This window comes from Antrostomus carolinensis, unplaced genomic scaffold (genome assembly GCF_000700745.2).
Source record: "Antrostomus carolinensis isolate BGI_N321 unplaced genomic scaffold, ASM70074v2 scaffold54571, whole genome shotgun sequence".
In the NCBI taxonomy this organism is placed as follows: Eukaryota; Metazoa; Chordata; class Aves; order Caprimulgiformes; family Caprimulgidae; genus Antrostomus; species Antrostomus carolinensis.
In genome coordinates this window covers 1-13,952 of record NW_010296045.1, presented here as the reverse complement: position 1 = coordinate 13,952, position 13,952 = coordinate 1, and the positions used below count along the sequence as shown (strand labels likewise).

Here is a 13,952-nt window from a genome sequence, read left to right as displayed (position 1 = left end):
CTTGAGAGCCCAGCAGAGGAGTGAACAGAAAGTCTTGGAACATCTGCTAAAACAAACAGCTAGAGGTCACATTCAAATAGGGAAATACTCTGTAGTCCTAGAAGGCTGTTGGTGAAGATCAGCAAAACCTAAACACTAGCAATCTTCACATAGTAAGTTGGGGCCAGTGAGATGCATACAGCCAAATTATTTTAGGCCTCCATCCAGAAGCTGAGGAAAAGCAAAATTAATCTTTGCCTACATTAATTCAGATGGGCTGCACTTGAGGAAGCACCCAGAGCAGCAAATGCAAGTACCACGAAACAAAACAGCTCTGCTGCTATGGTAGCTGGAAGAGGGTACGTATGAGAGACCAGCTGGATCTCCACATCACTTACCTAGTGACGACTGCCATCCCAATGGCTTTGTCTCCTTTACACAAGCAGACTGAGAAGCAAAAGCCACTTTCAGGAACAGGAAGAATTGGTAGTGATTATTTACCATTTTCTAGAAGATTCCCTTGACGACTGTACTTGAAGGACTGGGGCTTATTTCTGCATTTTTCCTGCTAGCCCAGATCTTAGAAATCCATTCCCTCAATCCACACACCGAGCAAAAAAGATACCATTTTATTATTACTCTGACCTACCAGCAATAAACTTCCAGTATTTTTTTTTAGTGTGTTAACAATGATTAGCCACTCAGTTACTTTCACAGAAAATACAAGCAGCATTTTTTCCCCAGGAACTTCTAAATTAAAAAGACCCTCAGGTAATTCTGTAAAACATTTAAGACACCATAAATAAACTTATTCTAAAAATCACTTTCCAAACAATAAATAAAACTCTTCCTTATTTGAAAGTGCAAACAGGCTGCATGATAAAAAGTACAGAGCAAGACTGCCAAAGTGCTTAATTATTCAGCAGTGACCAAGACACAGTTTCTTGTTTTGGTGCTGCTGGTCATCTAGTGATTTTGTTTTCTGAACCCCATCTAAAGAAAAAAAAAAATATATGTGAAACATTAATACAATAGTAAGCATACTCTAAGTACTCAACACATACAGGCACACTGGAATAACACTGGGTCTGGAGTTGGGGTGGGAGAGCTTGTCTTCTTCCCCATACAGAGGAACATGCAATAATCATAAGGGAAAAAAGCAGCTTAAACCAGTTCTGCGTTGAAAACGCTACCATACCATCTCGAAGAAAACATTGTTAGAAAAATGAGCCCTGTTACAGGTTGTCAAACAAAGCACCCCAGGATGAATCTTTCTCCAGCTCGGTCTAAAAACCATTAGCAGAGAGAGGGACAAACAAGCCCTAACATTGTGCAGTGACTACTAACGCCATAAACACTACTCTAAGCCCTTCCCTCTCCACTTTCCCCCGACTCATAAGGAACTAGCTAACTAAGAGACTTCTCCACTGACCCAGCTCACTACGTGTTAGGAACTAGCTTCTAGTACGTGGCTATTCATGTGTTACAAAAATTACCTTCAGTCGTTTTTATGCTCCGAGTACAGTACTCAGTGCTTTGAGTAACTGCCAACTCCCTATCTTTACGCTCCATATCTTCATGCTCAAGGCACAAAAATTATTTAGCTTCTTTTTCCACATTATTTTCCCCTCTGGATCAGAAACATTTTAAGGACTGGTAGCTGACAGTAGATGCCAATGGTGGGTCCCTTTTGTAGCACCAAAAGGCTTCGACATAAGACTCATCTAAACTGTGTTTTCAGAAGATGACAGCACCCTTGTTACAGGGGTGCAGGTCGACAAGGTTCTTGTGCCCTTTGTATTTTATACGTGTATATATACACACAGAAATCAATGTTGATTGAAAAGCATTGTCATCGATTCTGCTTCATAAAAGAAGCACTGAAATGTTCCATAGAACATATCTGAATGACTTGGAGGAGTCCAATTTCTCTTGAAAAAGAATGGCACTCTTTTAGAAGACAATATAAAAAGCCTTTCTAGAACAAAATTTAAAACATGATAAGGTGGTGTGAAGTGATCTGTGTGCAAACCAGCATATTGTCGGCCTTGATAACAGCATTACTAGATTTTGTAACGCGTGCACCAATGCCAAGCTTTTGCTAAAATAAGCTTGTTTTCGACTCACCCTTAGCTCATCTATTCAAAAAGCTCAGAGAAGTTTTCACATCAAAATTTAACTAATTGAAATCAAGATTAATTAAGACTAATCAATCCCAGAGGGATTCAGGTTTGTTTAAAACGGGATCTCACTTATTGACTTCAGTCATAAAATGAATTAATGGAAAAAATACTTACTTTCCCTGGCTGTGGAGTCATGGAATTCAAGGGCATTAGTGTGCAATGGATTTAGTTGCCACTGGTAAAAGAAGAAGAAAACTTTTACTTTTTCTAGAATACAGAGGAAAGGGAGCAATGGGAGAAACAAAAAGTATCCTACAGTCCTTCACTGTAAGGCATAACTAGGGGTGAGGGGGGAAATGAAGGGCTCCCCCTCCAACACACACTTGCTTTGAGGATAAAAAGCTATTAATGGACGAGTGGTCAGTTACACCCTCGAGAAGGGGAGACGAGCCTGCTCAAACCAACAGTGCTGCAGTTTGTCGTGGTGAGCACCCTGAGTGCAGGAGCACCTGCCCACCTTCAAAACCCACTGCAGCTCTTTCAGGAGCTGCTGGAAGAGCCTACAAAATTACACAGTGACCTCCCACATCAGCTGCCGTGCTGTGACTGGGAGGCTTGGAGAGAACTTCATAGCGTGAAGAGGCCACCTCAAAGAACAGCAACGAGGTAAAGGGAAATCTGCAAGGAAATGGCAGAAAACAGACACACTTGGCCCCACCATCTGGCATATGGCACAGTACTTCTCCCCAGTGTTGTGACAGAGCAACCTCTCAATTCCACCCACTTGACTAAACAGCACAAGAAAACACTCCTTGATGCTGGCTGCAGATGACACCTCGCTCCACCCTCCCCCAGTGCTGGCCGCGTTTTTAGAATATAGTACATTTAGACACTTACTGTAAATTTGCTTACACCCTCAAGTTCACCAAACTTCATATAGGATATGTCTGCTTTCTTTTTTCCAGCATCAACATCTCCTGCATAGATCTGCTTGATACCAGCCCCTTTGATTAAAGGGACACATTCATCACACGGACATTTTGTCACAAATATCATGCTTCTCTCATCGGCCTTTATTTCTCGACACCTACAAGCAGTCAGAAAACAGAATTTCAGACTTTATGTCTTGATAGTTTTGAGTGGTGACAAACTTGATACCTCACAAGTGCAAGCAAAGAAGTGTGTTACCTACTGTCAGAAGCAACTTATTCCTAACCAAGTCGGGATTCCTAATCTGGGATTGGACTAGATGATCTTTTGAGGTCCCTTCCAATCCCTGACATTCTGTGATTCTGTGAAGTGCACACATCCACAACCAGATGTGGTTTGGTTTTACCATCTGTAAACAAAACACTCATCCTACCTCTCCACATATGTATCACTGTCAGAAGCCTCAAAAACTGCTACACTTGCACATTCCAGGTTATAGCATGGTCCTAGCAGGAAGGATAGCTGCCATGCTTTGGAGTGAATATCCTTTAAAACCCAAGTTTACTTAAGGAGTCTGAAGAAACCCCAGGAGCTGACTGTGTCCATGCACATACAAGTTCTGCATCATAGGCATAAACAAGACTTTGATTACAATCCACAATGGTTTCTGAACCATCTCTTTCTCTTCTGTGGTAAAAATGAACCCGTTACCTGAACGTCAGGGCGTTCTGCTCCGCGTGGATAATGTATCTGAACTTTCTGATTTCCCGATCTTTTTGTTTATCATCCATGTGTGGAAAATCAGCATATTCAGATCCAACAGGAAAGGCATTGTAACCACAGCCCACGAAATACATTGCTCCTGTTCCATCACAGCTTCTCTGCAACAGTAAGCAAAGCATCAAATTTGGAGACATTTAAACTGAGTACTAAGTCAAAGTGTTGTGCAACGTATGCTTTCACATTATCGGTTTGTGTCAAGTTACAGCAGTTAAAAAAGAACTCAGCTCTTGCTCCATGTCTGTATGGAGCTTTTCCACTAAGCTCCACAGGAGCTGCACCAGCAAACAGTAACACTGCACACACCACACTGTGCCAGGCTTTACAGTAATACTGACAGCACGAACAAAGAGTCTGAAAGATTTAGTCCTTAAGTCTTTCTGCAATGTACAAAATTAAAGACAGCTGGAGTTAGTCCCTGACGTGCCAGAGACTGTGTTTCACCTGCCTCTTGACCAACCCAGTGACCAGTGGGCTGACAAAGTAGCCATCAGTGACTGAAATCAGAACAAGAAACGAAACAGCAATAAGCAGTTGATGACTGAAGAGTCACCCACTAAAACCAAACGCATTGTACGTTGCAGCTGCATGAAGAATGAGGCTTCCTGGGACTGGTAAAGACACAAAGAAATAAAAACTTTATGTTTGGATGGGAAAAAACACAGTAACAATATCTGTAGAAAAATATAACTTTGATTCAAAAAGGACCCTGCTGAAGCCAGTAAAGTATTTAGAATCATAGAAACAAAGAACTGCTTTGGTTGGAAAAGACCTTTAAGCCCAACCGTTAACCTAACACTGCCAAGTCCACCTCTAAACCATGTCCCTCAGCGCCACATCTACACATCTTTTAAATACCTCCAGGGGTGGCGCCTCCACCACTTCCCTGGCAGCCTGTTCCGATGCTTGACAACCCTTTTGGTGAAGAAATTTTTCCTCATATCCAATCTAAACCTCCCCTGGTGCAACTTGAGGCCATTTCCTCTTGTCCTACCACTAGCTACTTCGCAACAAAAATCCTGGAGAGATTGTCAGGCTATAATTGCACTGAGACCTCTCCCAAAAAGAGCTGCAAAGAGGGACCATGCAGAGTACATGGGCATGATCATAACAATGAACCAGTCATTAACTTAGTTACTACAGAATGAGAAGAGCAAGCTTTCTACAGTGCTGAGCTATAGTACTGAGCAAGCTTTCTATAGTGCTTTCGATAGTGCTGAGAAATGCACATGTATAAACTTAAAGCGACATAGCAAGCTCAAAGCAGAGAGAAGTGTACGATTTGTAAGTGCAAGAAAAAGTAACTTTTTCAATACTTACTGATTTTTCTTCTGCCCAAATAATAGCTCCAACTCCCGTTTTATGATCCTCTAAAATACATAACATTTTAGCAGTAAATAGCAAACAAAGCACTCTGAGTCACCTATACATTAACATATGACATCCTATAGTAAGGAATAACATTAATTGTTGTTTTGTCAACAGCAGAAAGAAAATGCAGAAAGATTAAGTGCTTCAAAGTCATATGAGTGTACTGCAAAAGCTGGGTGTGCTTTAACTCAAGGCCAGCCATTTTAAGACTTTGCTATGCACCTTTGTTCACAAATGCTAAGAAGCAACCCATACATATGTAAGAAAATGCATGCCAAGAATGTATGTGGACAGGTTCGCTGATCTGAGATGGCAAACTGATAAAAACCTTCTCCTTGTTTACTACTTAATGACTTAATTTCTGACATTCCTTAAGTTTATGGTGCTGTGGTCTGAATTCCTATCAAAATTGGTTGACTTGGAAGATTTTTATGGAATTTGGCAATCTTCCTCAGTAGCTATTGATGAGTCTTGACCAGTTAAAACAGAGCTTATCGAGGAGAAAAAAAATGTTTCAGGCTTCCAGTGATTAATATCATAGAAGAAGCTGTTTCAATTAACCATTTCCAACATCCTTAGTACCATTTCCGTATTTGTCTTTCCTGACAATTATATGTTTTATGAGGGTTGACTTTATTTATATTCTGCATATTTATTAATCACTGTTGTATATTAAGCCAGCATAGAAAACACCCTATGGTCTAGTGGAAGGTGTCCCTGCTGATGGCAGATGATCTTTAAGGTCCCTTCCAACCCAAACCATTCTATGATTCTATGATCTTGCTCCCCTTATATCCACCTATAATAACATAAAGCATTTAAATATGTGTGTGTGCTGTTATTTATTTTAATTTCATCCCAGGACTAATGTGGAATAAGAGTTTGTTCAAAAAACAGACCCGAGTCGTGGCTGAACAGCACAGATAAAACTGAATCTTGCTGTCCCAAGAACGAGTACTCAACCTTGGTCATCCAGTCTTACTCTGTACAACAGAAGTTGTACAAAAACCTCACAACAGGTTCCATTAAACTTCTGAATCACTTCTAAAAATGCAATCTCCACTGCAGCTTCTGGTGACCAAATCTGTGGAGGGTACCCAGGGAAAAAAAAGGGAAAGGTTCTAAAATCTGAGGATTCACCTTTACAAATAACAAAGTCTGAATAAGTCAAAAGGCACATTCAGCACCTTACGTGATAGGTTAGCTTTGTGTCTGCATGTTGGAGAATTAGTTTTGTTTAAAGCTTTAAATATTTACTATTGATTTGTTTACAAGGGTTTTAAATAAACGACTATCCTATCTAGATGAAAAAAACATTGCTAAGGAGTACCACCAAGTTTTAAGTCTTCATATTCTGTTCTCTGGAAGAACTTACCAGTTTACTGCATTGCTATCCAGACAGAATAAAGTAGTTAACAGAAGTCATCTGTATCAAAAGATAGTCAATAATTACCCTTCCACCCTGAAAGCCTGTACATCACAACTCTAGCATGTTTGCAAAGAAAACCCCCATCAGATATATAATCACTTTCACTAATAAGATTGCAACTAGGAAACTTAATATAACTATACTGCCCTACTGGAAGGATATTATTTCACTGCTCTTTTCTGTAGAACTGGACATAATATGCTTAAAATATTGGCATTTATTTGATTACAGAAACATCTTGTGAAACCTCCAAAAAAAAGAGCATCAGAGCAGCTTGAAGAATTTAAATGTCATTGTATTCTATTTTCAGATAGGTGTTGGACACGTTGGCAGGGCAGGCTTTGCTAGCACTGTACGGTGAAATACCTGCCCCGATTTTCTCTTGGAAAGCTCAGTGCTTTCACACACAATACTCTGTACCCCTGTGGAGTTTTTACTACTACTGCTGCTCCCGCTTTACAGATGCAGGAACGGAATTCAGCAGCTTGCTCGAGGAAGTACTTGGAAGAAATAAGATTTAAATCAGGAACTCGCTCTACTCATGAGAGCCATTTTTCCTCCTCCACCATCACAACTCACCTGTCCGGTATGCAAGCAGCCTGGCTTGTATCATACAGTGCCTTGCAATTTCTTGGGGCAAAACCTGATGGTCTGTTTCATTGCTTCGCCGTGATTCACTGCTGTAAAATCCAAAGCACCCAAAGGCAGGGACACTGGCAGCCACTGTTGCCAAGACCAGGACAAGATCTTTCATATTTTGCCTAAGGTTGCTGAAGTAGGGATTTTCACAGAGGTTCTCCAGTCCTATTGTCATCAATATTTGCTTGTGCGTTTCCTCGTTTGAAATTAGGAATAAACTTTCATACTCTTTTATCCTCTCTTGCCTACATGCAGTATAAAAGTCAGTACTCGAGTCAGGCTGAGATTTTGCTATTTTTTGAATAAAATCAAACTTGGTGGAAGTTTCTTCAACAAATTGCACCATATAGCACACCAAGGGCTGAAGCAACACACACACACGAGCACGACTATTGGACTTCAGTCTTTCTACTGCTTTTGCATCTAGCTTTGCATCATCAGTAGTCATGGGATTGGACGCCTCATTCTGCAAGCTGATTTCAGGATCTGCAGGCCAGTAAGAAATCCTGTTCACTCCAGCTGGAAGATAAGATAATGCATTAAAAGGAACCATGCGAGCATAGTGGAATGTAAACCTCATTTCCGGCATACTACTGCCTAATCCTTTCGTTACTCCTTTAAGGCCATGAGGGCTGTTTCAGTGGCATCTGCACAAAAAAATGCTAGTGTATATAGAATCAAAGAATGGTTTGGATTGGAAGGGACCTTAAAGATCATCTAGTTCCAACCCCCCTGCCATCAGCAGGGACACCTTCCACTAGACCAGGTTACTCAAAGCCTCATCCAGCCTGGCCTTAAACACTTCCAGGGAGGGGGCAGCCACAACTTCCTTGGGCAACCTGTTCCAGTGTCTGACCACCCTCACAGTGAAAAACTTCTTCCTAATATCTAATCTAAACCTATCCTCTTTCAGTTTAAACCCATTTCCCCTTGTTTTGTCATTAATTTCCTTATGAAAAGTCCTTCCCCAGCTTTCTTGTAGGCCCCCTTCAGGTATGTAGGCCCCCTTCAGGTAAGTGATATGAGTAATATGAGTATCAAGAGCTTATCAGATTTGATAATCAGACTATAGACAAAACGTGGAATTTCCTAAATTCTAAGGTCTTTGTGGCAGCCTAATTTTGCATCTTACCTAAAACAGATACATTAATACCACACAAAAAAAGACAGCATTAATAAAAGTTGCTGCTGAGATTAAAAACCAATACTTGCAGAAGGGCTGTACCAGCAGATCCCATTTCAGGAAGTGAATAATCTGACTTGTTTTCATCTCACTTGCGAAAAGGAAACCCTAAAGTACTCCCTGTGATTTCTACATAAAAACCACTCTCCCTCTGGTGCCACTGACAAGCAATGGGAGGGCAAGGAAAAAATGGAGCAATCTAGGCCTAGTCATCAGACTTAGGGTTGCTCTGGCAAAGGGCAACAGGTATGTCAGAATCTCAACAGCGCATCCCAACCAGGAGTCAAGCATCAGCGATGATCGTAGTTGCACAGAGAAACAGCATCTTAGTAGCAAACTGTAGTTTCTTGATCATCAGCTCCAGGAAATGCACATTCAACACTGTTTTCAGCATCGTGGAAAATATCAGTGGAGGCTACACAAGTTAGGGATTGGCACTCACAACTGGGTCCAGAGACCAGTCCAAAGAGAAAACAGGCTTTCTGATACCACCAATCACAAGCATAACATTTACTCCTACCCTACTACAGTCACTGCTTACCATTTACAATCATTTTTAAACAAGTTGAACATGGTTTTCTGGAAAAATAAAGATCACAGTTTTTAAGTCTTGATCCATGTTTAATGAGTGCAATCTGGCCAGCATGCAAGTCTGTACTGGAACAATGAAGACCGATGATCTTCATGTTTTTCACCACAACTAGACCACTCTTCTTTACCTGCAGAAAAATGTATTATTATTATTTTACTTTTTTCAACATCAAGTCCATAGAGATGTTACAGCTCTTCCTTAGGCGACAGTAATCAGCCAGGATCAGAGCATATAGCTCTTCAGTAAAGCCTGTGATATGAATCATTGAACAATCTTTATTACATTTCCCCTAAACAGTATTTTTTTTGTAGTTTCTACATGTGTCTGTTAATATCAGAGTGCTGTGCCCCTGTCAAACTTCAAGTAGGGATCTGTCACAAATTCCTGATTTTTCTGGTCGTTGCTTTGCCCGTAACAAAATCCAGAAGCAGCACAGAAAATTCTATTAATTATAGCTGAAAACCCCTCTGAATCATCCAGCATCTGGAAATGCTCATCAATTTAATTTCTGTCTTAATCTTGACCATCTCGGGAGCCAAAAGCTTCTCCAGCTTTATTTATGTCTCTTCATTTATAGAAATGAATCCTGGTTCTAAAGAATCTTCCATGGAAAAAGTCTGCATGCCACAGGCAAGAGCTCTTGCATCTGGATTGCCATGTATTGTGAGGAAACTGGATACAGGCTAGTTTCATGAAGCTGGTGAAACAGATCTCATTATGCAATCCAGCTGCTACCAGAACACTGTTGCTTTAGATCTGTAAATGATTCCATTTGCGGTTACAGAAATGAGGCTGTACTAAATAGGCCCTACATGTAACCCAAGTGGCACTCCTAACTGCATTACTAAACTGGGAACTGCTCGTGAAGTCTGCATGGTGCTCATCTATCCCTCTTTCAGATCTAGTCTGGGACATACCAAGCTCCAAAATTAGGCCTAATTGTCACTCAGATTATTTTCCTATCTTTCCTTGTTCTGGTTGATACATGTGCTATGGCTCTTAGCACATGGGGACACTCCACACAAAGCAGTAGTCATTCTAAAAAGCACACCAAGAACTCTGAGCACAAAAAGAAACACCCTGTTCCAGGACACTCTGAAAATGCCCCTCTACTTTGAAGTGTAACTGGCAGCTATTTAGAAGAGACCCATTCTCAAGGATGGTTTCTTTTCATTGTCACTAAGGTAGTTACATGTAAGTTCTTGATCAGCAAACGTTTCAAGTAGTTCTGTGCACCTCCACTGTGTAAGAGAACTCTGCTACAGTCATGAACGTCGACATTTTAAAGACTATCTCTACACCAGCAACCACACGGATTTTAAAGTCAGAGTTAGTATATACTAAGAAGTGCACAGTATACACCATGCCTCCTTTGTTATGCTCTTCAAAATACCTACCAGCTGCTTCACCTGTCAGGGGTATACCTTGCCTCTCAAAGGTTTTTCAGAAACAGCATGCTATTCAACCATTTTGCTATTTTTCTCCCACCAGTGGATTTTTTTCTACTTCTAAGAAATATCTGAAAAATGTTTATCAGCCTTTTTTTACCCCTCTGGACTACCTGTCATGTAAAGAGCAGTTCGGTTAAATTCACTGCAGGAGCTATTGGCATCTGTTCAGAAAGGCCAATTAATGGTAAATGTCGACATTTTACCTGTGATTTTTTCTGTTGTTCAGCTGAGGGAAATAGCTCCATCCAGAGACTGAACAAAGTAAAAAGATTGACCTTAGAAAGTCTTGGCATTTGACCTGTCATTACAAGAAGAAAAAAAAAAAAGTTAAAGAATATTTATAAAGAAACCTCACATTGTTGAACAATATTTTCCAAGTCTTCTACACCACAGCTGCTACAGAAGCTGGTTCATCAACCACTTCTGCTATTAGAGCAGCTAAATCCACGCTGTCCTCTTCAGGGCAGTAATTGTCAACTCTGAATACCCATATCTGGATGCAAAGATCAGATTTCTGCAACAAGAGAAAGTGGTGAAACTTTCCTGAAATTCAGTGAGTTAATTCTACTCAGAGGTGAAGAGCAGAAATCACATGTTAGATCCCACATAACTTAACATGCTCAAATGATTCACAGATGCTCACAGAAATTTGAGGCACAGCTTGTGATTCAGCTTCAGGCTCACCACAGAAGAAGGCAAAAATATCTAGGCACGCATCATGATCTTACACTGACACCCACAGCATGAGTGGATGAGCCACTGTGATACCTTCCAGTTACATCAGTTCTGGAGAAACCTGCTTCTGGATTTTTAGAGTCTGTTTAAATTTTGGTTCGACTTTTACAAAAAGTTAAACCTATTGCTCAGGCTGTCACTTCTAACTAAACAACCAAAGAGGCAGCAAAGACCTTCTCAGACCAGCACCTTGTGCTGTGTTGTGCTTCTACTCAAAATCTGGACATTGTCCTGTGAGGGCCAGGGCTCAGCATTACTGACTGGCCCTTAAATGAAAAAGGGGGAAGTACTGCATTGCTCACTAATGCTTGCACCAATCCAGATGTAAAGCTGTCTTGCCTCACACTTGGCAAGAAGTTAATTAAGTTTTCAGAAAAGCTCTAGTCCCTATTTTGGGGGTGCTTACAGAGAGCTGCAATGAACACACGTTCCTCTGCAGGTCTCGTGTGCTGACAATAGTATTAGTTCTGTTTTTATCCCCTCCTGCAAATGTTGAAGTTTTTGCAAAGGAGGAAAAGGCAAAGGCAAGAATAGAACAGAGGAAAAATATTTCTTTAAGTAGTCTCAGCGGTTTGGAAGAGATATAATCAGATACTACAGTTGCTTCAGTGGGAGACTGGGGTAGTTTAATGACATGTCTGTGTACACAAACAATTAGGACAGCAGATAAACATATGCAATCCATGACTGGAATACTACTTTCAGACAGTATTTTAGCAGCTTTTTTCCCACAGAATTGTGATTTTGGAAAGCAACTACAAACCTCTCAGCAGCACCATCTGATGCCACACTGTCCACTATTCTTCAGCTGTCCAGCTGTGCCATCCCGCTGTGCACAAGCTCTGCAACGGGCACCTGGTCAGCACAACCAGATACCTGTGCTAGAAACGCACATGGCAAGCAGCACACAGGAAGGTTTGTTATCACCTGTACTGCAAACAAACTGCAAAACTAAAAAGTAAGTCTACAAGCCACATCTAAACAAGTAGAATTTGGATTTGTAAATGGGCCTTTTGGGTTCATTCTCATTACAGCCTGTGTCCACTCCTGTTATAGCACACATATGTAAGGTTCCCAGATGGCAAGCTAAAATAAGCAGTGCAATTTATACCAACTGTATACTGCTGTTTACAAAAAGGATTACAATTTGGCATACAGAGTATATTTAAAACAGAATACACTAGAAACAAGTTTGAATTAGTTTTTCTTGGACCTAACCTAAATATGACCTGTCAAACACAGAGGAAACAAACTGAAGAATGTATCGGTTCACAACCCTGTTGTGACATGAAATTACAATGAGAAGCAGGAGAATATTATAATGAGAGAGGAAAGACCTGTGGTCACAGTTATCATATCTATGTATCCGCACCTTTATTCACTTATGTAGCTAAATGTTCCCTTACGTTCAACAGAGTGAAGAGAATAATGATGAAAGTGGCCTGGAGAAAAGGTAGAAGACATCTTGCAGAATTTAAAGCAACTACAGAAGACTGGAGAAGAAGAGGAATCAGGCTCTTTGCTTCTGAGAGTGAAACTGTATATCAAAGGAGTGCTCTTTTCAGGTGCATCAAGTCCTTACAGCTTCCCTACTTCACACAAAGGTACTAATTTATTCCTCCAGGTTAGGAATCTCACTCCAGTGAGGCAAGGCATGCTCCAGCAAAAGCATGCTGTGAAGGCCAATGTTGAAAACCCTGCTGCTCCTGCACCTGCAAGCCAAAAGGGGCAGGGCACTGCCCATCCGGACACGGCTCAGATACGGTTGCAATCACACAGAATCACAGAATGTCAGGGATTGGAAGGGACCTCCAAAGATCATCTAGTCCAATCCCCCTGCCAGAGCAGGAACCTAAATGAGATCACACAGGAAGGTGTCCAGGCAGGTCTTGAATGTCTCCAGAGAAGGAGACTCCACAACCTCCCTGGGCGGCCTGTTCCCTCACCATAAAGAAGTTTTTTCTCAAGTTTAAGCGGAACCTCCTGTGTTCCAGCTCACACCCATTGCCCCTTGTCCTACCATTGGGCATCACTGAGAAGAGCCTGGCTCCATCCTCCTGACATTCGCCCTTAACGTATTTATAAACATTAATGAGGTCTCCCCTCAGTCTCCTCTTCTCCAAGCTAAATGCAGGAGTCCCTAGTTCAAAGTCTGAAAGGCTTGTAAGAAGTCATCTTACAAGTCCAAAACTAACACTGTGCTTTGATGCTATCAAGGAGGAGAACATCGGTGCCATCACTTTCCTGTCTGGGAAAAGGAAACTAGAGACCATTTCAGAGTTCATCTTCATTGCTTGCTTGGAAGCAGGATTTTCCTAAAACTAGGATGAAACAAAACCCATTTAACCCACCAAGGAGACCTGACAGCCCTGTCTTCGGTCAGAGAGCTACATATAGAGCCCATGGGTGGTCTGTATGTACATCCCACTCCCCTGGGACTGCAGCGATGGGACGTAAGAAATCTATCAAAATCCACTTCATCGGGGCATCCCCAGCCTCGGGAGAAAGTTGCTCTCTACTGAATTCGTACATGGGCCCTGATACGGGGGTTAGTACGAACGCCCCTCAGAAGGCAAGAAGCATTTTTATGCACATTACATTTTACACACACCGAATATACTCGGTATAGAACTGGAAAAACAAATCGTTTTGACGGGGGGACGCAAAATACGAGCATATATTGTCAAAAGGCCCTATGAGTGCGAGCTCAGACAAGCGGGAGGGAGGGGGTGGGGTGTGG

At 41.4% G+C, this 13,952-nt stretch overlaps 1 protein-coding gene across 1 annotated transcript; it reads right to left on the bottom strand.

Annotated features, from left to right (window-relative positions):
* Positions 1–643: 643 nt before the first annotated feature.
* Positions 644–10,782, bottom strand: CDADC1 (cytidine and dCMP deaminase domain containing 1). Its single transcript, XM_010178127.1, has 8 exons — positions 10,681–10,782; positions 8,976–9,153; positions 7,192–7,770; positions 5,133–5,182; positions 3,744–3,913; positions 3,000–3,189; positions 2,277–2,337; positions 644–972 (listed from the first exon to the last, which is right to left on the bottom strand). The coding sequence occupies exons 1-8, from the start codon at positions 10,780–10,782 to the stop codon at positions 899–901; spliced, it is 1,404 nt and encodes a 467-aa protein (XP_010176429.1). The 3' UTR covers positions 644–898.
* Positions 10,783–13,952: the final 3,170 nt, after the last annotated feature.

Coding starts and splice junctions, on each gene's coding strand:
- CDADC1 (XM_010178127.1), bottom strand. CDS start 10,782: ATGACAGGTCAAATGCCAAGACTTTCTAAGGTCAATCTTTTTACTTTG. Junction 9,154..10,680: donor AACAACAGAAAAAATCACAG/GTAAAATGTCGA, acceptor ATTTTTCTGCAG/GTAAAGAAGAGTGGTCTAGT. Junction 2,338..2,999: donor AGGGTGTAAGCAAATTTACA/GTAAGTGTCTAA, acceptor TTCTTTTACCAG/TGGCAACTAAATCCATTGCA.